At 38.2% G+C, this 26,335-nt stretch overlaps 1 protein-coding gene and 1 pseudogene across 1 annotated transcript; both read right to left on the reverse strand.

Moving 5' to 3' along the window:
• Positions 1 to 3,991: 3,991 nt before the first annotated feature.
• On the reverse strand, positions 3,992 to 12,820 carry LOC122654724 (annotated as a pseudogene).
• A 1,034-nt stretch (positions 12,821 to 13,854) lies between these two features.
• LOC122665900 (cytokinin hydroxylase-like) lies at positions 13,855 to 17,220 on the reverse strand. The gene is made up of 4 exons (XM_043862033.1): positions 16,993 to 17,220; positions 16,648 to 16,877; positions 14,896 to 15,552; positions 13,855 to 14,317 (listed from the first exon to the last, which is right to left on the reverse strand). The coding sequence occupies exons 1-4, from the start codon at positions 17,213 to 17,215 to the stop codon at positions 13,892 to 13,894; spliced, it is 1,536 nt and encodes a 511-aa protein (XP_043717968.1). The 5' UTR covers positions 17,216 to 17,220; the 3' UTR covers positions 13,855 to 13,891.
• Between the last annotated feature and the right edge of the window lie 9,115 nt (positions 17,221 to 26,335).

Consider the following 26,335-nt stretch of genomic DNA (forward strand, 5'->3'; position numbering starts at 1 on the left):
CAAGAATTCAGAAGGAAAAACTGAAAGAGCAGAATCCTATCTTGCAGGATGATATTTCAGCAAGTTAAACAGAATCAAGAGAAGATAGAAACTATCAAGCACAGGATAAGAAAAGTTAGAATTTGATCTCAATCGATAGAGAAGAGAATAGGGATGGGAGAGAGTAATAATCAAGATTCCACCAGAATCTCTGCTACTGAATCCACAGCAGCCCACTTAGAATCCAATGAGCCACCACATCTGAGTCCATAAGCCTGAAATTCAATAACCAGCAAAGCAAGAGCTCGCAAAGGGCCACAACAAAACTGCAAAGCCCAGAGTTTGTTTTTTTGGGGGGCTGAAGGCAGGGGTTTCAGAGAGAAATAAAGGAAAAAAACGCAGGTTTTCAGCGAAAAATAAAAGAAAGAACGCAGGGGAGGGGTTGCATTTTGGATTTCTTCTTCTTTTTTTTTTTTCCATTGGTTTTCTTCTTCGTTTCTTTTTCTTTTCCAGAGAGAAATAAAGGAAAAACGCAGGTTTTAGATTTCTTTTTCTTTTCCATGGAAGAAATCCTAATCTAAAGGCTTCGTTTCAGAATTTTCCGATTGTAATAACTCCCTAAAGTCTCAGAGATTCTACTTGAGAGAGAGAGAGAGAGAGAGAGAGAGAGAGTCACCTTCGTAGTTGCAGAGACCTTCGTTGTTGCAGAGAGGGTCCAGCTAGCGAGGAAATCGGATGCAGCAAGGGTTTCGTGGAGCTCGTGGAAGAGAATGACGTGAGAGGAGAGCCTTTTCACTCGAGTATTTTACTATTTTATCGGGAGTAGCTTTTAGGTTTTACCCTTTTGATCTTTAATTTGTACTGAAGAATCAAAGAAGTTCTCAATTCCTGATCTTTTCATAGTTTTTGAACCGGTCCAGTCTTGGAGAACACAAGATTGGACCATGTGTGCCAAAAGCATTCTATTCTGTATGGACTCCCGTAGGAGCAACATATCACCAAAAGCATTCTCTAGGAGTGTTACCAAACGGGACCTAATTACTCGCCTGAGACTTGAGAGAGTGGAGAAGCAAAACTACTCAATCCAGTATTCCACCCTCAATTATGTGATTTTTTTGACCGTTTTACCCCCACGTTCCCTTCTCTGATCACCTCCACCCCAAATCCACTTTGGGTCGTCTGGATTCAGAGCTACTTGGGCGATTGCTACAAGAACAGTTGATTCAATTACGCAGAACTGCGGTGCCCCAGATTCCTTTTCCACCTCCACACGGCTCTTCCCTGCCGACCGGCTGCTCTCTCTTTCACAAAAACACAACCAGACTGGATCCCTTCATAAGCGATTGATCGATCATGAAAAGGGCAAATGGAACATAAATTTCGACACCTGAAAATAATATTTAATTTTATTGCCGCCACAAAGCATAACCACTAATTCGGTCAAACAAAAGGAGAGATTGAATTATCACCGACAAACTCATCTTTCCCTTCCCTACTCATCTCAGTCATTGTAGCAAGTATAAAAAAAAGAGAAACCATGTTCCAGAGATTACCCCAAAACCTCGCTTGTTTCCGATTGCAGGGGCGAAATGGAGACGACAGGGGAGGCTGAGAGTATGGGGCTGGGCGTGCGCCACAACCTGCCGAGGGGGTGGGGTTGTGGAGACGGTGATGACGGAGCGGAAGCGGCGGCAGTGGTACGAGGAAAACAAAAGGGCTGCGGATACAGCCATACAGGGTTAGTAGAGTGTTAGGGATAAAAATGTCAAAAGATGTAAGAGATCACTGTTTTGGGTAGTTTTTGTAAACCCAAACCCAACCTTATCTATTTTTGTTAACTCAAACAATAACTGGATAATTGTGTAAAGGCAAACTCAATTTTGTAGAATCTTATAATCTTCTCAAAGTTATTTTTTGAAAGGGTTTTTGGGGGATTTTCATCTTTTTTCAAGAGCTGTCCTGTCCTGTGCACCACATTTAAGAATCCAACCGTCCAAAACACTTGAGAGGATGCATTTCTCTTTTTGGCAAAATCTCTTACCACCCTTGAGGTTTGGTCTAATTACATGTATCGATTGTTTGAACAATTATATGTACCTCCCCTAGACTATGGTGGGGTTTACAAGTAACCCCAGAGGGCACCCAGCATATGCCTATTTCAAAGAAGGATGGATGCACGTATCTTCTCCTGTATATTGTGGAATAGGTTTGTTTTAGAAGTTAGAACTACCTGTTGATGTCATCTTTGATAAACTTGTTGAATTTCTCAATTTGCTGATTCTATTTCAAATAAGTTTGTTTTCTATTTTACTAAAATGAAAATTATTTTGGTGTTCTTTCCGATTATCAAAATTTTATTGATCCTATATAGTCTGAGTTCTGGAGATATTTTCATTCAATGAAACCCAACTTTTGGGGGACATGTAGAAATATCTCTGAGAAGAAGATCAGCAACGATACAAATCGATTGATCAGTCGATTGAAGGTAAATGTTTGAACCAATCTCTGATGGGGCGGGATTGCAAAGGGGTGGGGGTAAGTGGGGTTGCAGGAGAAGAAGAAGAAGAAACGGTTTGAAGATTTTAGGTTTGAGGACGTAATAAGGGTAAAAATGATATTTAGAAAACAATCATTTTAGTTCAAGATATAATTAGGGTAAAATTGTCCTTTAAATCTCAAAAACTAACACCCCACTAACCTTGTCAACCTGCATGGGTATGGATATAATTGTTCAAACAATCGGAGGGGTAGATGTAATTAGACCAAACCTCAGGGGTGGTATAAGTAATTTACTCTTCCCTTTTTGAACGTAAAACTTGGGTATAGTAAGGCTAACGTACTATTAGCATAAAATTATCTTCCTTTTTAAGGGAGTTTATACAAGGGGTTTTCTTATTGACACTCCTTGAGTTGTCAAATAATTTTTTATTTTTTTAGACAAAGTTTTCCTCCACCCATCATCGTCTTAGAGTTCACAAACCCCTCTTAGGGTTTTGGTATGTTCCAAAATGCCCTCCTGATACCCATTCCTGCTTCTCTCCTCTTTTATCTTTTTTTTTTTTTTTTTTTTTTTTTAATTTTAAATAAAACATACAAATTTTTTTCCAATGACGATAATAGTGTCATCTCACATATGTACTCGAAAAAATGCACATGACCATGATATTTTTTTTATAATGACATAATGATGTGTCACTTTCAACTTATTTATAAAAACCCTTTTACACCCTATCTTAAAATGACATTTAGGAAAGACAAAGGGGCAATTAAAAGTATCCAATTTCTATAGGCATTCCCTTTATAAAAAAAAAAAAAAACATAATGAAGAAGATTGTTACTCTTGTTTAAGGGTGTCAATTGGATTGGTTAGGATACAATTTGGTTTAGGATACAACATATAAAAGCAAAAATCAAACCGAAATAGAGTCGATTTTAAAAACTAAAACAAAAAATAATCCAATTTGGTTTTGATTCTTATTCGGTCTTAGACCTTTTTTCAAAGAGAGAGAGGGAGACAATAATTCCGTAAGGTTTTCACATATAGAACTTATTTTCAAATTTTTATTTTGTCACTTCACAAACTTTGTTTAAACTGAAATTTTCCATGTGAATATGAGACATTGGGTTTACCCATTCATATTTGAATTGCATCGTATCTACCATATGACAAATATTTAGACTGCCTTGATACGTTACCAAGGTGGACCATGCTGATATGCATGCCCCAATTTTATTAGGGTGCCCCAACTTCTTCACAAATTTGCCTAGATTTAGGTTGAATTGGGTGAAGGCATAATATGCTTTCGATCATCTCCTTCATTGAACTCACTTATGATCAACCTAGTTGAAAACTCCACATGAACTATTAGAATATCAATACTCATTTTAATTTAGTAAAAAAAAATATTTACTACCTCTTTATAACCAAATTGAATTCTTTCATGTTACAATTTTACAACAATATGAGATATAGATTTGAAATTTGATTAAAAAAAAAAAAAAAAAAGGCTCTCTAAAGTGTTTGAAGCACAAGGGGCAAACCATGGTTAGGTCTTAGGGAGAGCATAATGGTGGGGGAATGACAATATTTTGGAGAGAGAGAAAGAAAACCTACGAAGCATAAGGGTCAACACAATCTTGTATTCCATCTGGGTCAAGTTTCGACCCACGCACATTCTACCTCCAAACCCGAATATCCCATCTTGTGGTTACATCCTCCATTTGGGTCTTCCTTGAACCTATCAGGTCTGTTGACGTCATCACCCCATATTGTCCAATCATGATGCATTCCGACTGTATCAATCCAAATATTTGTTCCCTTGGGTATGACTGTGTGCCCGACCCGAATGTCCTCTCTTGCTTGTCTCTGGGAGTTCGGTGCTGATGGAGATAACCGTAACACCTCGTGCATCACCCATCCCATCTGCAGCCAATCACATAAGAAAATACTTGTAATAACGTTGTGGGAAATGGGCTAGGCCTCACACCATTTTGGCCCAACTGTTAGTCATTCTCTAGTCTCTACAAATGGCTGTGTCATCAGCATGACCTGTCAAGGAGGTCTAAGAGATAGTTTTTACCTGGTAAGGGCCTTTTGGTAAATGAATAAGGTGTAAATTTACTAAACTAACCTTGTAACATATCTTGTCATAGGGGTGTCAATCGCTGGGGTCTGGTCAGTTTTGATCGGGTCTAATCAATCCCACCAATTTAAGGTCCCACACAATTACCAACCATTTAGTTAATTGAATCTCAAAGGCTAGTAATACGACATCAGTGCCGGTCCGTCCCAGTCGGATGTCCATTAGGAAACAATTGGCCACCGGTAACAATCAATCACCAGTACCAATCAATCTCAGTCGGATGATCGTTGAGTTACAATCAAACACCGAGAACAATCGTGAAATACCATGAATCTGACCCCACTGATGACACGATATTATTTGTTTTGACATGTGAGTCTCACGACTTTAAAACACGCAAGAGAGGTCAAAGCATATATATACATTTCATGGTGGAGTAGAACTTATTCCTTCTTTAGTCGAGCAAGCATGGTGGGATCAAGTGGGCCTTCCCCAGTAACTTCTTTATTCTCTTCCCTCAGATGTTCTTGCCACTCAAGATGCATGGCCAAGAGCAGTAACGTCCATGTGATGGCCAAAGCTATCGTCTCATGACCACCGAAGAAGAACGTCTTCATTAGATTCCATTAAAACAAAAAAGAAAAGAAGAAAAAAGTATCTTCGTTAGAATTAATGGATGGAAACATTACTACTACAACAACAACAACAATAATTCAATCTTATCCCAAGTAAAAGGATTGCTACATGTAGTCTTTCCCTCCAATCAGGAGTATTCGAGGTCATATTTGAAACAAATCCTAAGTTATGCATGTCTTTCCTCACCACCACTGAATGGAAACACTACTACAAACAAAAATAAATCAAATATCATGAATTTTGTACATAATTGTTGGAGAGAGACGGTAAAAAGATGAACTATTCAATCAATCAGGAAAAACTGGATCAAAGAAAGAAAAGGTACTCACCTTTGGCAAAGAAACAGAGAGGGATCAAGCGGAGTCTCCATGGCCTCTGCACAATCGGCCAAACGGTGCCCAAAGAGGGCATCCAGCGATAGAATAAATGCTCCTCCACCAGTCCATAGTTTGAGATTCTGCAAATGCTTTTTTTCAAAATAGACTTAACATTGTTTGATGCTCCTTTGGTTTGCTTCCTACCACTGCTTTCCTCTGTCAACGTCAACGTACCTTGGTGAACTGAAGATGGAGTCCGATCCCTTCTATTTCCTTCTCTCTTACCCATCAATGTATTCGCTTAAATCTCAAAGTTTAGTTGGAAAGTTACTTATAGAATCGTAAACACCCACAGTTAATTGAAAAAAGTAGGTAATGGTTGAGAGAAACACAACCAAAGCATGAGAAAAACCAATAGAAAGAGGAAAGAGGAAAGAGGTTGAGAGATCAGCAAATACTAATTGACTCACAGGAATAGAACCGTAGAGTAAGACTGTAAACCAATTGGATTCGGCTCGGATAGTGCTATATCCGCATCTGATTAGCTATCGGACGGATTTGGATAGTGTTACACGGATACAGACACGGATACGGATAGAATATTTTATCCGTTTACATGTAAATATAGCTTTTCAGATAGCTATATTCTATCCGTATCCGCATCCGTTTAGTTTTTGGACGGATCCGGATAGTGCTAAATAAATACGGACACAGATACGGAAACAGATTTCGACTATTCATATACACCCCTACCGTAGAATCGAGGAGGAAGGGATGAGGGAGCGAAACGAAAGAGAAGAAGAGTTTGGGGGATTTTTGTAATTTGATTCGAGAAAATGATTTTTTTTTTTTTTTTTTTATGAAACAAAATGTAATCACACTAACCACACACCAATGAGAAAATGGTTATTTGGAAAGATTTATTTGGGTTTCAAAATTAAACCATTTTCTGACAATTTTTTATATTTGATATCATTTTTGAAACTTGTTTTTATTCAAAATAAATGAAAACACCCACAAAATATGATAATAGACTAAATATACATAAAACATTCAATATAAAATCTTTAAAAAATCCAATTTTTGGTTTTTTCCGACTCCACCCAAACCCCCATTTGGCTACTCTTCCAAGCACAAACATAATGCGGCATTACTCTCATTTTCTTGGCTGCAGCTTCAAAATCTGGGTTCACTAGGAAAAAAATCACAGAACTCCCCCTCAACAGAAAACTTTAAGAGGATTATTATCGAGAGATTGCATATCATAGCATGATAACAGATACTTTTTCCTCCGAATCGAGACGCACCAGGATTAGATCCAAGAAGACAAAGAACTTCTCTCCCAAATATCATTAACAGAAAAAGAACAGCTCGTGCAGAACGCAACAGTGGAGTGGAAGAGGCTTACTCACCTCTTCAGTGGCCACAATAAGATCCACCAGACAACAAACTACAAGTCCATAATCACAACTACATGAACAGAAGATAGATGGGTATAGAGATCAGAAAGAGAAAGACGAAAATAAGATCTGATCTGGGGAAGATGAAGAAAAGGTGATCTGAACTCTGTGAAGGGAATTAGAAAGGAGTTTTCGGGAGAACATCTTGAGAAAAAGAAAAATTGCGTATGGGAGAAACATCGACGGCTGGGGATCGTCAAAAGGGATTATAATCGGAGCGTCGGTATTTAACAGTAAGGGTTTCACACAGATCGCTGACATGGATGGGTAACTCTCTTCTTTTAATTTCCTATTGGGTATATACTTTATACAAGAATTACCAATATTATCCCTTATTTTCAATGTAAACAAATCATAAAAATTGAAACACCAAGTCCAACTTATTTCCGTAGGCAGTATTAGGGAAATTTATCTCTTCAATTTGCCTGCCAGTGAATTTTCTCAATTCCATCTAATAGGGGGAGGTGGACCTCATTCGGGCAGTGTGTTCAGACGGGGGTGGTAGGGTGATCATTTTCGCCCCCTATTAGATGGAATTGAGGAAATTGACGGACAGGTAAATTGAGGGGATAAAGATCCCCGTAGTAGACCCAGTGGTCCCATTTGGGAAAGGACCCGTCTTGCTTCGCATTGGGCCTATAATTGCATATATATTTATAGTTGCTGATAAAGCTTTTAACTGACAATGATTCACTAAAAGAATGAATTCTTTATCTTCTTTGATATAAGCTGAACACATATTGGCAACCATTATCTTCTTAAACAGAATATATGACATTAGGTAGATTGGGATGACAAGGAACGAATTCATTTAACAGACCCTAAATACTTGGAATATGGATTGATTAACTGATTGATATCATGGACTTCTGTGAGACTTGTATCTAAAAGAAAGAACTACATTATCAGACATACTTGAGGACTGAGAGTCAAAGAAACTTAAAGTCTTGCTTTTTCAAATCCTAAACAATTTGGGGAAGATGAGTTGCAGGTTTTTTCTTTCTTTGCAAGGGTAAATTTGTCATTTCACCTCATGTTTTTAACACTGTTAGTCTAGAACTAACGGAATGGATGTATTTGTTAACGTTTGCAAACCTCAGGGGGGTATGCAGAATTTTCCAAAACTGGAGGATAAAATCATACTTTCGTCAAACCTCAGGGCCTCAGGGGTGATATGTGTAAATTACCCTTATTATTATTATTATTATATATAAATATAATATAATAGAGATCTGATTTAGGTGCAGATCTGCTGCCTAAGCTTTCTCCCCTTCCCATTCCTCTCTCTTTCTCCCTTTTCAACATATCTTCCTTTCCCTTCTTTCCCTTTCATATGTCTTTATATGTACCATTATAAACAGTGAGCTTTTTTCTATTTACTAAAGCTTGGGAGAGAAGAAAATGTTGGGTTTTTTTTATTAGGTTCTCTTGTAGTTATTAATGCAGGTTGTTGGCAGTCTTCAGGTGGGTCTATCATCTTTTCCTCACTGGTTTGAAGTCTTTGGAGAGAAGTTCTGTAATCCATGTTTGATTCATTCACTCGCTTTCTCTCTCTGACCAACTTCTCTCTCACGCTCTCTTTCACACATTGAACATTGTGATCCAAAGTTAAAGACAATAACTACCTCAATGCTTGGTCAAGGAAGTCACCATATAGACAATTACCATGTTCCCAATTCTTGGGTGGTCTTAAAGATTATTACCCTGGTTGCATCAGGAATGCTGCTCTATAATTCAATATCCTCTGTGCTCGTTCTTCTTCAAAACGAATGAAACTATCGATACTGTCCCTACAAGGATTCGAGTTCAAGGAATTTTTATCTCCTACAATTCTAACACCCTCCAATTCCCCTACAATCCCTCACATGGGAGCTGAAATGACCACCCTACCCCACCTTGGGAAGTGTGTCTAGGCAGTGGGTAAGTGGTCATTTCAGCTCCCATGTGAGGGATTGTAGGGAATTGGACGGTGTCAGAATTGTAGGTGATAATGATCCGAGTTCAAGTGAGTCAAAACTCTTATTGCAAAAAAAAACGGTCTCTTTGTTTTTTTGGAAGCTGTTAATTTGCTATTTGATTACAGTGAAGGAGTTCATGCTTTGATAGGAATATAAGTGCAGGGGGATGATTGAAATCCTTATGAAATAAAATGATAGGTTCTTCATAGCATGTGAAAGCATCAGATCATTACAAGAATGGGTTGCATCTTGGAATATCACCTAGACCTTATTGGATGCATTGGATGTTGGTCCTAATAATGTGGTATGTATATATAGTTCTAGGATATGACTTGTAGTCTATGTTGTCGTTTGGGATTCTTGTAATATTGACAATTGAGAATTTGAAAAAGCCTTTTTTTTTTTAAATATTACTATGTAACAAGGGCAATTTATTGAAAGTTTATAATATTTTTTCTTGATGTGGTGGAGATAATTTCTTCCTATAAGCATCTCTATTGTGCCATGGTGTAGTCACTTACATAAGGAAGCTGATCATTGTATTGAAGACAAGTCTATTTTGGTTCAGCTGAGTTCAATTGATTCTTAACCACTTCTAGGACGATATTAATTGGAATCAAATTGGAATCAAGTAGTCATGGGTTCAAGTCTTTGGAAACAACTTCTCTGCGAAACAAGGGTAAGGCTGTGTACATTATGACCCTCCTTAGACCCCACAATGGCGGGAGCCTCGTGCACTGAGTTCTCTTTTTTTTATATTTTTTTAATCAGAATCAATAAAGACCAATCCCTTCCCTGATTCCGGGTTTTTAAACTTCCCTCTACCCTAATTTCTCTCCCTCCCCCTCTCTTGTCTATGATCCTTTTATCCCTCTATCCACGATATCCCCCACCCACAAATATAATAAAATTGTTTAATTTTTTTTTAATTATAAATATATTTATTTAATTTAACAAACTCTCTTTTTCCCCTTGAATTCCCCCATGTTCCCTCTTTCTCACAAGCTCCCTCATTCTCTCAATGTATCTCTCCTCATCTGTTTTTCTATTGCCCCAACATATATCTACGATCACACGTGCATTTGCACGTGCACATTTACTAGTATATATATGTATGCATTTGACCAAGTGTTCTTCATCAACTGATCTAAACCGTCTGATCTGCCACTGATTAGGGTGACAGATACCACAAGCAAATGGTGAATTGGTTCAACAAAGAGGAGTTTCCTGTGACATTTTATTTGTAGTGTTGTTTGAATTGAAACTTTTTTTTTACTCATTTTCAAAATTTTTTGTTTTTGCTACCTAACTACTCAATCATAAGAGAGAGGGGGAGGGGGAAAGGGGTGCCTTATGGCTAGGAATGTAAATGGATATTCGAAAATTCTAATTCAATTCGCATGTGTATTCGTTTAGGGATATCTAAATTTTTATATGAATAATCTGAAAAAAATTTATCTGATCCGAATAAATATCCAACTAATAATAAAAAATTAAGTAATTAATAATCTTGAGGGTTTTTGAAGATTCAACAGGTTCTAAAGAATTGGAAAATGAGAATTATGAGACTAAAACAACTGAGAGACATGAATTGTGAGTGAATCGTATCTATTGGGGGGGGGGGGGGGAGGAACGTCTCGGTTACACAAGGCAGAGATGTAAACGGTAGTTGAAAATTTGAATTCGCTTCGCATCCATATCCGTTTAGGGACATCTGTATCCAGGCAGGGAATATCCTGATCCGATCACAGTCGATTCGTTTCCATTTTTTGGGTTAAAAACACTATTTAGATTTCAAAAGGCCAAAAACACTTTCTTTTCAAGAGTCTATTATGGATTATGGTAAAAAACAATTTTGCTTCATTTTTTTGCTCTAGTCTAAATGTTTAATGAGCACGTGCTCGTAAGGCTGAAGAAATGAGGGTAAAATAGACATTTCGTTTTGATTTTAGAAAACCCTCCTTCTTCTTCTTTCACATCCACAACCTGCTCTCATGCATCCCAATCGTCATTGATGCCCTGCAGGGGAACTCTGCGCTTCTCTTTCTATTACTCTTTTTCTCTCTTGGGGTCGCCATGGCTGTAGCAGAATTCTCATCTTCACACACAAAAATTCGTTTTCTGTCCTCCCACTGCTCTTTATCCGCATCAACACTTCTCTACAACCACCGTCATTTTTCTCTGCGGCCGCTCCCTTGATCCCACAATGCTAAAGTGCTTTGTTCTATTGCACCCAAGAGAGCGTTCGATTATCCTTTTTCTCCAATTGGATTTTTCCCCTTTTGATTCTCTTTTTTCTCCAATTGGTTTTTTTAGCCATATTTCTTTTCCTCCAATGTTAAAATTATACTTCTTATATGTTATGTCCGTTCCATCTCAGCCAAGTGCAGGGACTGTTCAGTCCACAGGTTAACGATACCAAGAACAAGGACTGCTTCGGGGGTGTTCTGCGTCACTTACAATCTCAAATCTGTAACCTACTTTAATTTTACTCTATTCTTCCTTTCTTTCTTTCTTTTTTTTATAATTTCATTTCAATTTCTGTTTTCAAGAATTGATGTTGTGATCTTGTCCAAGAAATATGAGAGGGAGTGGATGGATCCAAAACTCTTCCAGTGGAATTTCGGGAAGCATTACCTGGTTTCTCAATATATCTGCAACTGATTGGATGCGGTTTGGAAAGAGGACAGGCGGCTTCTTCTAGAGACAATCAGAGAGAAGAGAAGTTTTGGGTCAAGAGACTTCATGATTAGTATATCCTGAACAATACAAAAAATAATAGGAGGAGGGGGGGGGATAAGGACTTGATAAGGGCCAAGCAGTCTGAGAAAACAGTGACCTTAGAGATGCCGATCTGAAGAGCCGAAGTAAGGGCAACCCTGACAGCCAAAGCTTTGTAAGGGTATTTATGTAATATCTTTTTATATGTTCTAATATAATTCTACTTGTATTAATACTTAGGCTGTGAGGGGCAATCGAATAACTAGCCTATCTGACCTAAACCCTAGTTTTTCTATAAATACTAGCTGGAGGCAGCAGTCTGGGTATTCCAAACTCGATACTCAGGGTGTAATGCTTTAAGCAACCTTGTGCTTAAACCCTAAACCCTAACAATCAATCACCATATTGGGGCCAAGTGCATAATGATCTGACACAATCAAAAGAGCCCTCCCAACAGGATCAAGAACAATTCCACCAACACCCATAGCTTTGGAAGGAGGACAGGCGGCTTCTTCTAGAGACAATCAGAGAGAAGAGAAGTTTTGGGTCAAGAGACTTCAGGATTAGTATATCCTGGACAATACAAAAAATAATAGGAGGAGGAGGGGGATAAGGACTTGATAAGGGCCAAGCAGTTTGAGAAAACAGTGACCTTAGAGATGCCGATCTGAAGAGCCGAAGTAAGGGCAACCCTGACAGCCAAAGCTTTGTAAGGGTATTTATGTAATATCTTTTTATATGTTCTAATATAATTCTACTTGTATTGATACTCAGGCTGTGAGGGGCAATCGAATAACTAGCCTATCTGACTTAAACCCTAGTTTTTCTATAAATACTAGTTGGAGGCAGCAGTCTGGGTATTCCAAACTCGATACTCAGGGTGTAATGCTTTAAGCAACCTTGTGCTTAAACCCTAAACCCTAACAATCAATCACCATATTGGGGCCAAGTGCATAATGATCTGACATAATCAAAAGAGCCCTCCCAACAAGATCAAGAACAACTCCACCAACACCCATAGCTTTGGGGCGAGAGCCAGTCGTAGCATCAGTGAAGATAGAGAAGGACCCATCGGGTTGGGGAGGAGGGGTGGTAGCAGGATGCTCCTGAGTCTCAGAAGAGGATCCCGAAATAAGGGATAAGACTTCATCAACACACCTGTTCATCGAAGAAATCTAGGACCGGAAGGTAGGGACGGAGGCTCTGAAACACCTACCATTTCGAAGCTTCCAGATTTCCCACATGGTCATTGCATGGGAAGCAAAACAAATGTGTTGGTCTCTTTTTGAAGCTCCTGGCATACATCCCCACTTCAAAATCCAATCAGAAATAGAAGTATCGGGTTCAACAGCAGTGCTTAATGAAGCGAACCATGCTTGTTGGGCCAACAGGCAGTACAAAAGGGCATGCTCCACCAATTCAGCATCAATACCACATCCCAAACAAATTTCTGTTTCAACAATAAGTTGGTGTTTGATAATGACATAATGATATGTCACTTTCAATTTATTTTTAAAAATCTTTTTACAACCCATCTTAAAAGGATTTTTGGGAAAGACGAAGGGGCAATTAAAAGTTGCCAATATCTATAGACACTCTCCCTTTATAAAAAAATGTAATGAAGAAGCTCTGATACTCTTGTTTAAGGGTGTCAATTGGCTTGGTTAGAATACAATTTGGTTTAGGATATGTAAAAGCAAAATCAAACCAAAACCGTGTAGATTATAAAAACAAACCGATTTGGTTTCAATTCTTATTCGGTTTGCATGTATTCTGTCCAGTTCCGATTCTTATACAATTTTGATATTTCAGTTTTGTTTGATTTTATTCGATCTTATACCATTTTTCAGCTCGCGTTTGGTTCATTCGGTTTTGTTCAAATCAACAAATTCCGATTAATTCAGTGTGACGATTTCAACTTAAAAATTGAAACTAACCCAATTTAAATTTCATTTTCCAAATCCAAAACTGAACCGATTTTTTCAATTCTCTTTTAAACATTTTTGCCTAGATTAAGGTTGACTTAGGTGAAGATGATCAACATCATAGGAATAATATGCTTTCATCTCCTTCATTGAACTCACTAATTATTATCAAGCGAGTTGAAAACTCCACATGAACTATTAGAATATCAACTCATTTTGATTTACTACCTCTTTATAACCAAATTGAATTCTTTCATGTTACAATTTTACAATAATATGAGATATAGATTTCAAATTTGAAAAAATCTCTCTCTAAAGGGTTTGAAGCACAAGGGGCAAGCCATGGTTAGGCCTTAGGGAGAGCATAATGGTGGGGGAATGACAATAGTTTGGAGAAAGAGAGAAAGAAAACCTACGAAGCATAAGGGTCAACACAATCTTGTATTCCATCTGGGTCAAGTTCCGACCCACGCACATTCTACCTCCAAACCCGAAAGGCAAATATCCCATCTTGTGGTTACATCCTCCATTTGGGTCTTCCTTGAACCTATCGGGTCTGAACTCGTTGACGTCATCACCCCATATTGTCCAGTCATGATGCATTCCGACTGTATCAACCCAAATATTTGTTCCCTTGGGTATGACTGTGTGCCCGACCCGAATGTCCTCTCTTGCTTGTCTCTGGGAGTTCGGTGCTGATGGATATAACCGTAACACCTCTTGCATCACCCATCCCATCTGCAGCCAATCACATAAGAAAATACTTGTAAGTCTACTAACGTTGTGGGAAATGGGCTGGGCCTCACACCATTTTGGCCCAGCTGTTAGTCATTCTCTAGTCTCTACCTACAAATGGCTAGCTGTGTCATCAGCATGACCTGTCAAAGAGGTCTAAGAGATAGTTTTTACCTGGTAAGGGCCTTTTGGTAAATAAGTAAGGAGTAAATTTACTAAACTACCCTTGTAACATATCCTTTCATTTTCATAGGGGTGTTAACCCGTCAGGCTGGTCGGTTTTGATCGGGCCTAATCAATCCCACCAATTTAAGGTCTCGCACGGTTACCGATCATTTAGTTAATTGAATCTCAAAGGCTAGTAATTTGACACCGGTAACAATCAGTCACTAGTACCAATCAGTCCCAGTTGGATGATCGTTGAGTTACAATCAAACACTAATAACGATAGTAAAGTGCCATGAGTTAGACCCCATAGATGATAAGATAAAGTCCGTTTTAAAAATGGGCCTCACGACTTTAAAACACGCAAGAGAAGTCAAAGCATATATATACATTTCATGGTGGAGTAGAAGTTATACCTTCTTTAGTCGAGCAAGCATGGTGGGATCAAGTGGGCCATCTCCAGTAACTTCTTTAATCTCTTCCCTCAGTTGTTCTTGCCACTCAGGATGCAAGGCCAATAGCAGTAACGTCCATGTGATAGCCAAAGCCGTTGTCTCATGACCACCGAAGAAGAACGTCTTCAACTCGTCCACAAGCTCTCTCTCCGTAAGCTTCTTCTTCTTATTAATAATACCCTGTTGCCCATCAACTGTTTGATTATTGTTCTCTGAGTCTGCAAGTAGAAGCCCAAGCAGATCTTGTTGAGGATGATGAGGATCGTCTGCAACACTTCTTATTCTTTTCTTCCTCGAAGATATGATCGATAAGAGTAGACTATCGATCTCCTTTCCTAGCTTTCTTGACTCTAAAGTCTGTTTAAGGTGCATGAGCTTACTGAAGGGAACACCGACCAAACGATTAGACTTGAAGAGTGAGAGTTGCATGGCTCTCAACTTCTCAAACACTTTATGGCCATTGTCATCGTTGATGCCAAAGGCTGTCTTTGCAATGATCTCCGCTGCTGTACTTATGACTTCTCGCTCAACATCGATGGTGGGCTCACCAGAGGCAATGAGGGTTGCCCACTGGTCTAGCATCTTATTGGCAGACTCCACCATTGAGCTTGCCAGTGCCTGAGGGGGTCAAGAAAAATAGATTAGATGCAATCATATTAAGAAATGTACCCCACCCGGGTGGGGTGGGTGCTCGGGCAGGGGTAGGGTGGTCATTTCATTTCTGTCTGTTTGAGACTGCACCCTGGTCGCACGGGAGGTGGCAGCAGATGATCCGAATCCCCATTAATATATTTTTTGAGATGATTTATGTCGAGGGTAGAGATTAATAATGTCCACAAACATTTGTTTTTACTATTAATGTCCATCATTGCAACTCACTAATTGGATAAGTTGTGTGGTAAGGGAAGTAAAGGGATTGTTTAATGGATGGAATCACATGTTGAAAAGTTATACAAATTGTTTAGTGGGCCCAGATCTGTGCATGGGCCCATGGTTGTCAGCGAATAGGATTAAAGTATTGACTAATTGGACTCTTAAGGAGACTAATTGAATCATTGTAGTGTTGGAATAAACAATGAAGAATTTTCTTTTTAGGGTTTTCAAAGGTTGGAATGTTTCCTTTCCTGGTTTCTTCAAAATCTCACCAAATTTGATAGAATTTTGAGGGAAAGACGAAGAGAAGCTGCAAATTTCTCCACCACCTATTTTCTTTTCAATTTTTTTTTCCTTTATGGAGAAAATTATTCTTGCCTTAAAAATTCCACAACATGTGGGTTCTAATTCCTCAATTTTTCTACCCCAACCTCCCCACTAACCAAACAAATCCTAAGAAAAGGAAGAAAGAAAGAATTGTCCTAGTGAACCGACAGGGAAAAGAAAATCCTATGTAGTGTCTTAATCTTGTTGAGCTCGAGAAGGAAGAAAAAAAAAAAACTACTTTGCATCGAACTCGCACAATTGGATGAAGCTTCTTTCACGTGTTGAGCTCCCAAACTCGCACTGCAGTGCATCGTCAGATTCCCGCACTACAGAGGATTTTAATCCCAACCGACAAATCATCTGGACCAATGCAGTGATGGGGCTTCTACGTAAAAAAAAAAAATCTTACTGCATGAACTATACTATGACCTGCCGTAGGATAAAATTTCTGTCCTCTCATGTAAGATGACATGGAGAGAGAGAGAGAGAAAAAGGAGAAGAAGAGAGTGAGACCTTGAGGTTGGCTGGTGAGAATGCATTAGCGATGAGGTGACGATGATGAACCCATTCATCTCCTTCCGCCATGACCAGTCCATTCCCAAACATAGGTTTTCTGTCATATTTAAACACAGTGGGTTTTCCCCAACTCTTTGCCTTCACTAATAATGACATCTGCTTTAGAAATTCAGGCTCTGCAACATATAAAAAAGGCTCTGTCCCAAGCCAATACACAAACACTTTACCTGCAAAAAAAAAAAAAAAAGAAGAAAGATCGAAAGCCCTTTTCAAGTTAGCCGCACTATATACACAAAGATAATCCATATCCATTATTACATACTTTGAAGCTTAATTACTTACCATATAATTTTCTCCACCGAGCAAAGTAAGGGAAAACACTTGAATGGATGTTATGGGTTTCATTTACAGATTCAAAAACAGAATCTTTTTCCTCCTTTTTTCTCATATCTTCAATGTTCCCCAAAGGGAAATTCGGTTTTGGACCTCCAAAACCATTCTTTCGAAGCCTTTTATGTGTTTGGGTAGGTGAAACCCAGCATATGAACATGAGAAAGGCTGCCATGGCTAATCCCAAAACTTGCAGAAACTGGAAAAACCCCATTTCTCTAGCTCTCCCTTTCTCTGTTTTCTTCTCTATGAAAAGGGTATTATTTATAGATGGAAAAGGAAGAGTTCAAGAATGTCGGATTTTGAGTATAAGAAACGAGTTGAACTTATTCAACTAAGAGATCTTTCGGTCTCACTGGCACACAATTTTCTTATTTTTTATTTTTTTCTTTCTTGTTGGCCCTTTTCTTCACTTTTTCCATTCTTGATTTCTCTGTTTGTTCCTATTTCTGTACTTTTCACTGCAAAGTAGCCTGTGACGACCAAGAAAACAGAAGTGCTATCTGACTAGACTTGTTTGTCTTTTTGTGATTATGACGCAAGAGCTGATGTGGGTTATTAGCCATGGAAAATGAAGATTCTTACCAAACACCAGTATTACCTTAAGAACATTACCTTGATACCATCTATTTTTCTTTTTTTTTAACCTTAATTTGGAATTTTTGGGATAATTAATGTGGAATCATAGAAAAACTCTTGTTGATTAGGGATGGTATTAGTCAAAAATTTACGGTGAATGGATCAAAGGTCTAAGGTCAAAGTCATAAATCAAAAGCCGGAAAACGTTTTTCCTCCACTTAGGTTTCCCATTGTTCAAAACTGAAAAGTTAAAACCATTTTCATCATCACAATTCATGTCAAATGGAAATGGTATTTGCTTATTGTAGATGATCTCCTCAATAATTCAAATCAAGGTTCAAGTAAGTAGAATCGGCAATGGGATCGATCACTGTTGAGATTACGATCTAACTGGAATCCATCAGAAATAGATTGGAATCGAATTAAATCTTAAAAATACAATACAAATCAGTCAAGCCAACCACAATTAATGATCCAAATCTTATTCCTCAAACCAAGATCCAAATCCTAATAGCGAAGTTGATGTTTTTTCAAAGATCTAAACATCATTTTCTTATACGACGTTGTGGTTAAATTTCACTCCGTGGTTGGTTGAAGCCTAAGACTCATCCACCACATGTACTTAGGAATGTAAACAGATTGGATTCGGCTCAGATAGTGTTATATCCGCATCCGCATCTGATTATCTTTTGAACGAATTCAGATAGTGCTAAACGGATACGGATCAGATATTTTATCCGTTTACATGTAAATATAGCTTTTCGGATAGCTATAGTCTATCCATATCTATATCCGTTTAGCTTTCGGATGGATTCGGATAGTGCTAAACAGATATCGACACGGATACGCGCAGAAATGGATTTTGACTATTCATTTACATCCCTACATGTACTTCACCAGTAAAAAAAACACATTATTTTCTTATAACTTGATAAATTTATATAAATCTATAAATAAAAAAAAATAAAAAAAAAATCATATAAACCCAACACTTCACATGTAAAGGTGGATTGACGTCGATCAAGGGCTTGCCCTGTTGGTTCGCTGCTCCTTTGGAGAAACAGCGTCGGGAGCTTGATCGGTGGATCAAATCTCCTCAGCGACACCTAATCCACATTTAATTGCTTTCCAAAAAGTGGAGCCTGTTGATACCATACTTGACCCCCTTGTGGGTCCCCTCTTGCCTCTTTGTGGGGCCATGATGGCCATTCGGCCCTTGAATTGCACCAAAAAGAAAAAAAAAAAGGTGGATTGACTAAATCATGTCTTTTCCATTAACAGCTGGAAAGACAAAGAGTACCACCAAGCCAAAGGTGGCATTTCTTTATTGTTTTTTTGGTTGAAAGCCAAAGGTGGCATTTCAAGACCATATATATTAGTTTGACAAATATGAATCAAGAAAGCATGTCAATTATGCAAGAATTTCATTTTACTTCATCTACAAGAAATGAATTCATGGATATCCCTATGATTCATCTTAGCAATTATTTTCCAATTATTTCTTTATGACTAAACCAAAATTTGGTCTCCTAATAACATGGAAAAAAGCTTCTTGAGACTTCGTTTTACTAGTATATTAAACCAATACTACTAAGTAAAAAATGACAAATAGATGAAAACACTAAATTTTCACACTAGGGTTGGGACCGATGATCAACTGCTCTGTACCATACAAGCCTTAGGAGAACTCAATCCCAAAAACCCATAAACTAATTTATAAGATGAGGGAACCTAATACCATATCAACCCACATCAAATCCCTTTTGAAACCGATATGAGATCAACCAAATATCTGTTGTCATCAACCAAACCCGGAAGAATGTTTCCTTGCATATAAATGACGCATTAAACATGAAATATTGGGGTATTAACCTGTAATTAAGATGTATTTACATACGTATTAAGTAGTTGGACTATCTGCCATATAGCAAGGAATTGTGATTTAGTGTAAAAGGCAATTAATTATATTTTCCCTTGAAACATTTCAGCTAATTATTGAGAAAAGCAATAGAAGCCCACCCTATTCCTTCCTCGCCTAAGTTATATATATGCGTTGACATTATTGCTATGGAAATAAGAGTTCACACTTTGGTACCCCAATTCGAGTTGACCTAATCTAATTATATATGGTCGTTGAGGTGCTTAAAGTAAATTGAATAAGCCAAGTGACTTTCTACAAAAAAAAAAAAAAAAAGCCCTATTGACCAAGGATGACAATTTGGGTTAGTTAATACTTATAAGTCACAATTTATTTAAGGGTTGTGTTGCAATTACACATAAAAAACTAAAGGTTATTTGTGAAAAAAACATTTGTATTTGAGTGATTGAGACTTTGAGTGCCTAGACCATTAGCTGGAATTGGACTATCTAGTTATTAAAGATCGGATCCTAGTTTTGAGATCGTTAGGTACATAAGACACTTTTGGGATTGGCCCCCTTGGTATCAAAACCGATAAGAATTGTCCCATTTGACACCCTTTACCGTTGTCTTTTTCCGTTCTTCATTCTAGCATTGACATTCAAATGATGATGAGTTCAGACGTGATTATAAAAATCGATAAATTTATGGCTAAAATGTCATGGAACGGATATGAGAATAAGTTGGCAGGGTGTTGTTGGATGGATAACCATTGGTCTAACCCTATCAAATTTCAATCGTTGAACATTTTACCTGAAATAGCTTGTGCTAGTTATCTCTCATCCTCCATCCTTCTACATCCGCCCGCATCTCTATGCTTCCCTCTTGCTCTATACAATCGCCTCCCCCATCCATTGTCTCTCTCCTCCCCATCCTCACCATGATTTCAAATTAGGAATTAGAGTGTTGAATCAACTGATTCGTATTGGAATCGAACGTAATTGATCCCAATTTTGACTGATGAGATACGATCAATTCACACTCTAAAGTCAAAACCCTATAAATTTCCCTTTTTTAGATTTGTGGATCAATTTTTGGATTATCGAGGGTCGATTCCGTCTCCAATTCCACATTTTACAACCTTAATCCTCGCTTCTACATCCCTTCCCTGCCCCCACCTCTCTCTCTCTCTCTCTCGAGCGTGCGCCTTCATATTTGGATTAATTTGATGCTGCCATAGCTACAACTGTCACAATCTAATACATAAGAAAAAATTGACAGCACTTACGTCTTGATATCACTCACACTAATTAAATTAAAAAAAAATTGTTTAATTTAAAATAAAGTAAATGGAGTGATTGACTATTCAAAACATATAACCGTCCAACCAGGGAAGGGACGGAGGGTGGGAACGCGGGGGCGTGTTTCTCCTTTTGATTTTAAACTAAATGGGTAAGAAAGACACGTCGTCTCTCCCCCAAAAATATAAACGTGATTACGATATTTGACTACTTTCCAGATTTCAAACTTCCGACCATGGTCGGTCGGTCGGTCGGTCGGTTGGACAACCGTTAATGCGGTCTAGCGGGGGGACTTGACCCCTGTTCAGTATTTTGTTTCGGACACAGTAAAATATAAAAAGACCATCTTACCTCTGCTCGAATACTTAACCCGAACATGGTATTGGACAAAATCCTTTTGACGTCTACGCACATGCATGTCCCCTATTAAGTCCTAAGTCCTAGATTGGTCTATAATCTTTTTAGTCCTCCCTTTGGTCGGCCCTACTTTCCTACTCTACTAGGGTCACACTCCCTATACGTCTTTATATGAGTCCCGAGTCTTGTTAAGTCGCAACTCGACACTGCTCCTAATGGTCCCAAAATCCTTCTTTTATTATTAATCTCGGATTTATTTAGGTGTTATCACTTATTAGGTATGGGATTAGAGACAAAAAAATATGGGCCGACCTTGCCAGACACCTGTCCGACCACGCCTGGCCCACTTCACTTATTTTATGAACCCCCGGTTGACATCTTACTTTTGGTTCAATTTTGATCAATCAATTGGTGACCAAATCCAAATCACCGAGTAGAAGCTGAAGTAGTCTATGATTTCCCACTGAATTAGCTAGTTGTTGAAGTAACTAGTATGAATATTTTCCTTAACCATCTTAAGCCATTAATCTTGAAGGATTTTTGGAAGGATCGATTCAATTTTGTTTTTTTTTTTCAAAAAAAGCATAGGTTTTCAACGACAAGTGGGAAAATCACACCGGCCAATGAGAAGGCGAAAGATGGATTCGTTTAGTAGGGCCCACATTTTGTCTGAGGAGAGAAAATATTAGTGTGAATTTCACGACTGTGTAGATGATGACTATTTTAGATATTTGGGGTCAACTATTAATAAAGAAGGTGACATAGATGATGATGTTTTACAGAAAATTAAGGTGAGATAGATGAAGTGGAGAAGTGCAACCTGAGTACTATTTGACCGACGATGTATTCTATTAAAACTTTTAAAGGTGAAAAGTTCTACAGGACTGTTGTTCGACCGGCTATGATGCATGAAGCAGGATGTTAGGCAATTAAGAAGTATCATATACAGAAGATATGTGTAGTAGAGATGGGGATGTTGAGATGGATGTACGAAAATATTATAAAGGATAAAATAATGAATGATTGGATTAGAGCTAATTTGGGAGTTGCCCCGATCAATGATAAGTTGCAATAATGTCGTTTGAGGTGGTATGACCTATGTTCAAAGAGGCCTGAGGATGCCCCAATACGGAGGAGTAATCTAATTGACAGAGATAAAAGAATTAGAGGCAGGCTGAAAATGACCATAGGAGAGGTTGTAAGGAATGACATGCGTAGTCTAAGTCTTGTTCCAAGTATGACCTCAGATAGAACCTTTTGGAGGGCAAAGATCCATGTTGTTGACCCTGTATAGCTGAGTTTCCCTTGACTTCCTAAGTTGGACCTATGTTCTCTTACTTTCAGTTACTTTCATTTCTCTTTTTGCACTTCTTATCTCTACTTTCACCAACACTTGATGTGAACTGTGAACGTTCACCATTGATTTGCATTTTCTTGCATGCTTTTTCGATGCTTGAAGATCTAATCATCTGAAACCTAAAAGTAAAAGTGAAGCCTTTCTAGTGAGTGTCACCACAATAATGTCCAAAATTTCTTACTTAAAGGTAGAACCTAAATTACAAAGCATGGCTTTAGGGTAAGCAAAAGCATTCTAATATGTGAAATTAAATTTAAATGTTGCTTGATCTCATCTTGCAATGTAACTTGGACATGAGAAAGAAATGAAAGTTTGATTAATCAAGAAGAAAATGAACCATTCATTATAAGATTCTTCATTCACACAATAGATGGTACCCGTGTATTTTCACCCAATGAGACTAGAACCCCCTTAGTTGGTATTATCCTTAACCTCCCCTACCATCAAGGGGAGTTATTTTGAAATTAGATAACCACCAACACTAACCACAAAAAAAGAAAGCAATTCCTACATGATATGACATATTTGGCCGCAGTGTCGAAACAACTGCGGGTTTTTTTTTTTTTTCTATTTCTTTCTTTTGTATTTTTTTTTTCCCCTACTCTATTATATTTGCATTGCAGGCAATTTTGATCTCTTTCAATGCATGAAAAAAGCCAACCTTGAAACCTTAGATCCATTGAATGTGAGTAAAATGTCCCAATTTTCGTAGTTGAAGGTATAGAACCTTATCTACCATGGCACTAGGGTAAGCAAAAACAATTTACATGTGAAATTAAATATACATGTTCCTTTGATTTCATCTTGCAGTGCAAGTTGGACCCGGAAATCTAATTTAAAAGAGGCAAAACACAAAGAGAATAAGTGAAGCTTTGGAAACATTAATTCCCTGAAGGCTTCATGTCAAAGTCATTACTGGTTCAAATGGCTGGATGACTTGTTTCTTTGAAAATAATGCCAAAACATCACAACTGAACCTGTCATAAGGAAGCTCTTCAAGTGCCCCCACCTATAATCAAAGATTTCCAAGCCATATATATGTGTGCTGAGATGATACCTTTATACTACTTTTGTTCAAGTAATAATGGCCTTACTAATCCTGGCCATGCACCCAGGTTGACAAAACTGCATGCATGTCTAGGGAGAAGATATCAAACTTCAAGATGGGTACCACTCTCCCATTTTGGAATATGGTGGCCTGAAATAAGTAACAATTCAGATCGTCTATGGCGTAGCTATCCGTAGCGGTCTATGCGGTGTAGACTGGGCTGCACGCGCAATGACCACCTTACCCCCTCTCGGGCAAGGTGTTTGGGCAGGGGTAAGGCGGTCTTTGAGCACGCGGCTCAGTTTGCGCCGCTCAGGCCATTACGGGCAGCGCGCCGTAGAGGATCTGGATCCAATAAGTAAAGATATGTTAGTACTATTGGAGTTTGGGAGATTTATGGGTTGCGTGGGTCATATGTAAATGTCATGGACTCGCGGGGCTATTCCCTAATGAAGGTCAATTATATGTGTTTGGACCTACAGTTGGTGGGGGAAAAAGGACTGCAGCTCAGGTTCTCGTACGAGAACCATTCTCATACAGGCATACAGCCTGAGTCACATAGATGGAATTCAAGAGTAGGAGAACTTGAGCCAATCAGAGAGAATGGAGTTTAGATCTTAAAAAATTTCAGTGATAAGCCAATCAGTGATTATATTGGTAAGTTTGCCTTTAGTGCAGTGATTTATTATATTTGATGAAAAATAAATAAAAGATGTTAGACCCCCTCATCGTGCACTATAAAGTTGATTTGAGAAGCCATTACTTTTGATATCAGAAATAAGGTTAGGTTATTCCCATCCATTCTAGAAGCTCAAATACTTCAAAAAATAAACATTTGACTACATGTTGGGATGTTTCGCTAGTCTCTCTCCCGGCCAACCCGGCTTCTTGATGTATCATCCAACTTAGGCTGTTTCTTACCCCTACTTTTAATGTATCATCATTAATTTGTTAGTTGTTTTCCCCCCACCCTGGTTTCGGATGTATCATCCTTTGATTTTTAGTTTGTCTTTTACTTGGGATCCACCCTAAGACTTGCCTCTCTTCTGTTTTTTGGGCTCCGATGTTGTACTTTGCTCTTTTCTTTTAATATATTTTCTATTAAAAAAATATAAAAATAAGGGACCCAGTTTTCCTTAAGTCACGGTGAAGGAGCAAATTCTTCACCAGTGGCTATCAGTGTGCTTGGATGGGTGTCAGGGACCAGTAAAGGGCATTTTGGACCTTCGACAATGGGGTGAAGGAAAACTTTCTCCAACAATAAAATTGATGCCTTTTGTATGATTGTGGTTAGTTTCGCAGAACATCAGTTTTTTTCTTTTCTTCCCCTCCCCCTTCTTTTTTTTTTTTTTTTTTTTTTTTTAATCTTTTCTATGTATCAATTTATTTATCTTAGATAGGTATATCTTCTATGTATTTCCATTGTAGGCAGAGTTGATATCTCTTCCGAAATGCAAATGTGAAAGGAGCCAACCTTGAAACTTAGATCCATTGTGTGGGTAAAATGTCCAACTTTCTTACTTGTAGATATAGAACCTTATCTACCATGGCAACTGGGTAAGCAAAATCACTTTACATGTGAAAGTAAATATAAATGTTGCTTTGAATATTTCATCTTGCAATGCAACTTAGACACGGCAATCTAAATCAAAAGATGCAGAACATAAAAGGAGTAAGTGAAGCTTTTGGAAACATTAAAATTGTCTAGAACTCATAAAGGCTTCATGTCAAAGTCTCTACTGGTTCAAATGGCTGGACTTGCTTCTTTTATGATAATGCCAATATCACCACTGACCCTTTCATGTGCAGAGTAAATATTTAGGCTGTGTTTGGTATGCATTCTGGGTTGATTTCGTATATTCGGATGATAAAAATAGCTGTTTTTATCGTTCGAGAATATGAAATCAACCTAGAATGTATTCCAAGAATACATACCAAACACAACCTTAGTTGGGTAAAGCATCCCACACTAATGGTGTGGAGATCTTCTTCCATATCATATTTCTTAATATTTAATAGTTGTAATAAAAGATTTGTTAAAAACCAATGTCTGATCACGTAGATCTTGTGCTTAGACACAAAATCACATAAAATTACCATCTTTATCCATGTTGATGTCCCATTGTGCGGTCTCATTGGCCCTGCGCTAGTGCATGGGTCATGGATCAGGGAACAATCTCTTGCCCAAATAAATATAATAGGAATTATTGATCTTTTCTATCCGTTTTTTTCAGTTTCGGTCCATTAGGTCAGTTTTGGTCAGACTTAGTGGTCCAATTGGACTAGATAGAAACCAGACCAATATTAAAAATTGGGTCGGTGTTCTCTGTGGGGGGAGCGTGGCTCCTGTGCGTGTGTGGGGGCCAACGAAAGCACACATGTTGGCATCATGGGGGGCGAGATTTCTACCTTTCATAGGGGCGAAGTGATCATTTTACCCCGTGTCTAGGTGTGAGCAGTACACTCTCCCACAGAGAACTTTTCTCCTTAAAGATTTGCGATAATCGAAACTGAAATCAAACCAATAAAGAATTCGGTCAATCCTATTTTAATTCTTCGGTTCAGTTCGATCAGTCTTTTTTTCTTCTAAATTGAGTAATTGACACCCCTAAATCACTACCATTTTCAGGGGTGAAACCAAACCTTGCATAAAACCAATTGAGGTCCTTACCACCTGCACTGCTTGCAACTTCACGACCAACTAAAAGTTACCCATGGGCCATATCAGACATTTAGGGTTATGTTAGAAGCTAATGATTGACTCCTCTTAAAAAGGGCCCACTTAAGCTATAGTT

The sequence above is a fragment of the Telopea speciosissima genome, chromosome 1 (assembly GCF_018873765.1).
Source record: "Telopea speciosissima isolate NSW1024214 ecotype Mountain lineage chromosome 1, Tspe_v1, whole genome shotgun sequence".
Lineage (NCBI taxonomy): Eukaryota > Viridiplantae > Streptophyta > Magnoliopsida > Proteales > Proteaceae > Telopea > Telopea speciosissima.

Excerpts from the sequence above, each read along its gene's own strand:
- LOC122665900 (XM_043862033.1), bottom strand. The coding sequence starts at position 17,215 with ATGGCAGCCTTTCTCATGTTCATATGCTGGGTTTCACCTACCCAAACA. Across the intron at positions 16,878-16,992 it reads TCGGTGGAGAAAATTATATG|GTAAAGTGTTTGTGTATTGG; the intron begins GTAAGTAATTAA and ends TTTTTTTTGCAG. Across the intron at positions 15,553-16,647 it reads TCTCACCAGCCAACCTCAAG|GCACTGGCAAGCTCAATGGT; the intron begins GTCTCACTCTCT and ends TGACCCCCTCAG.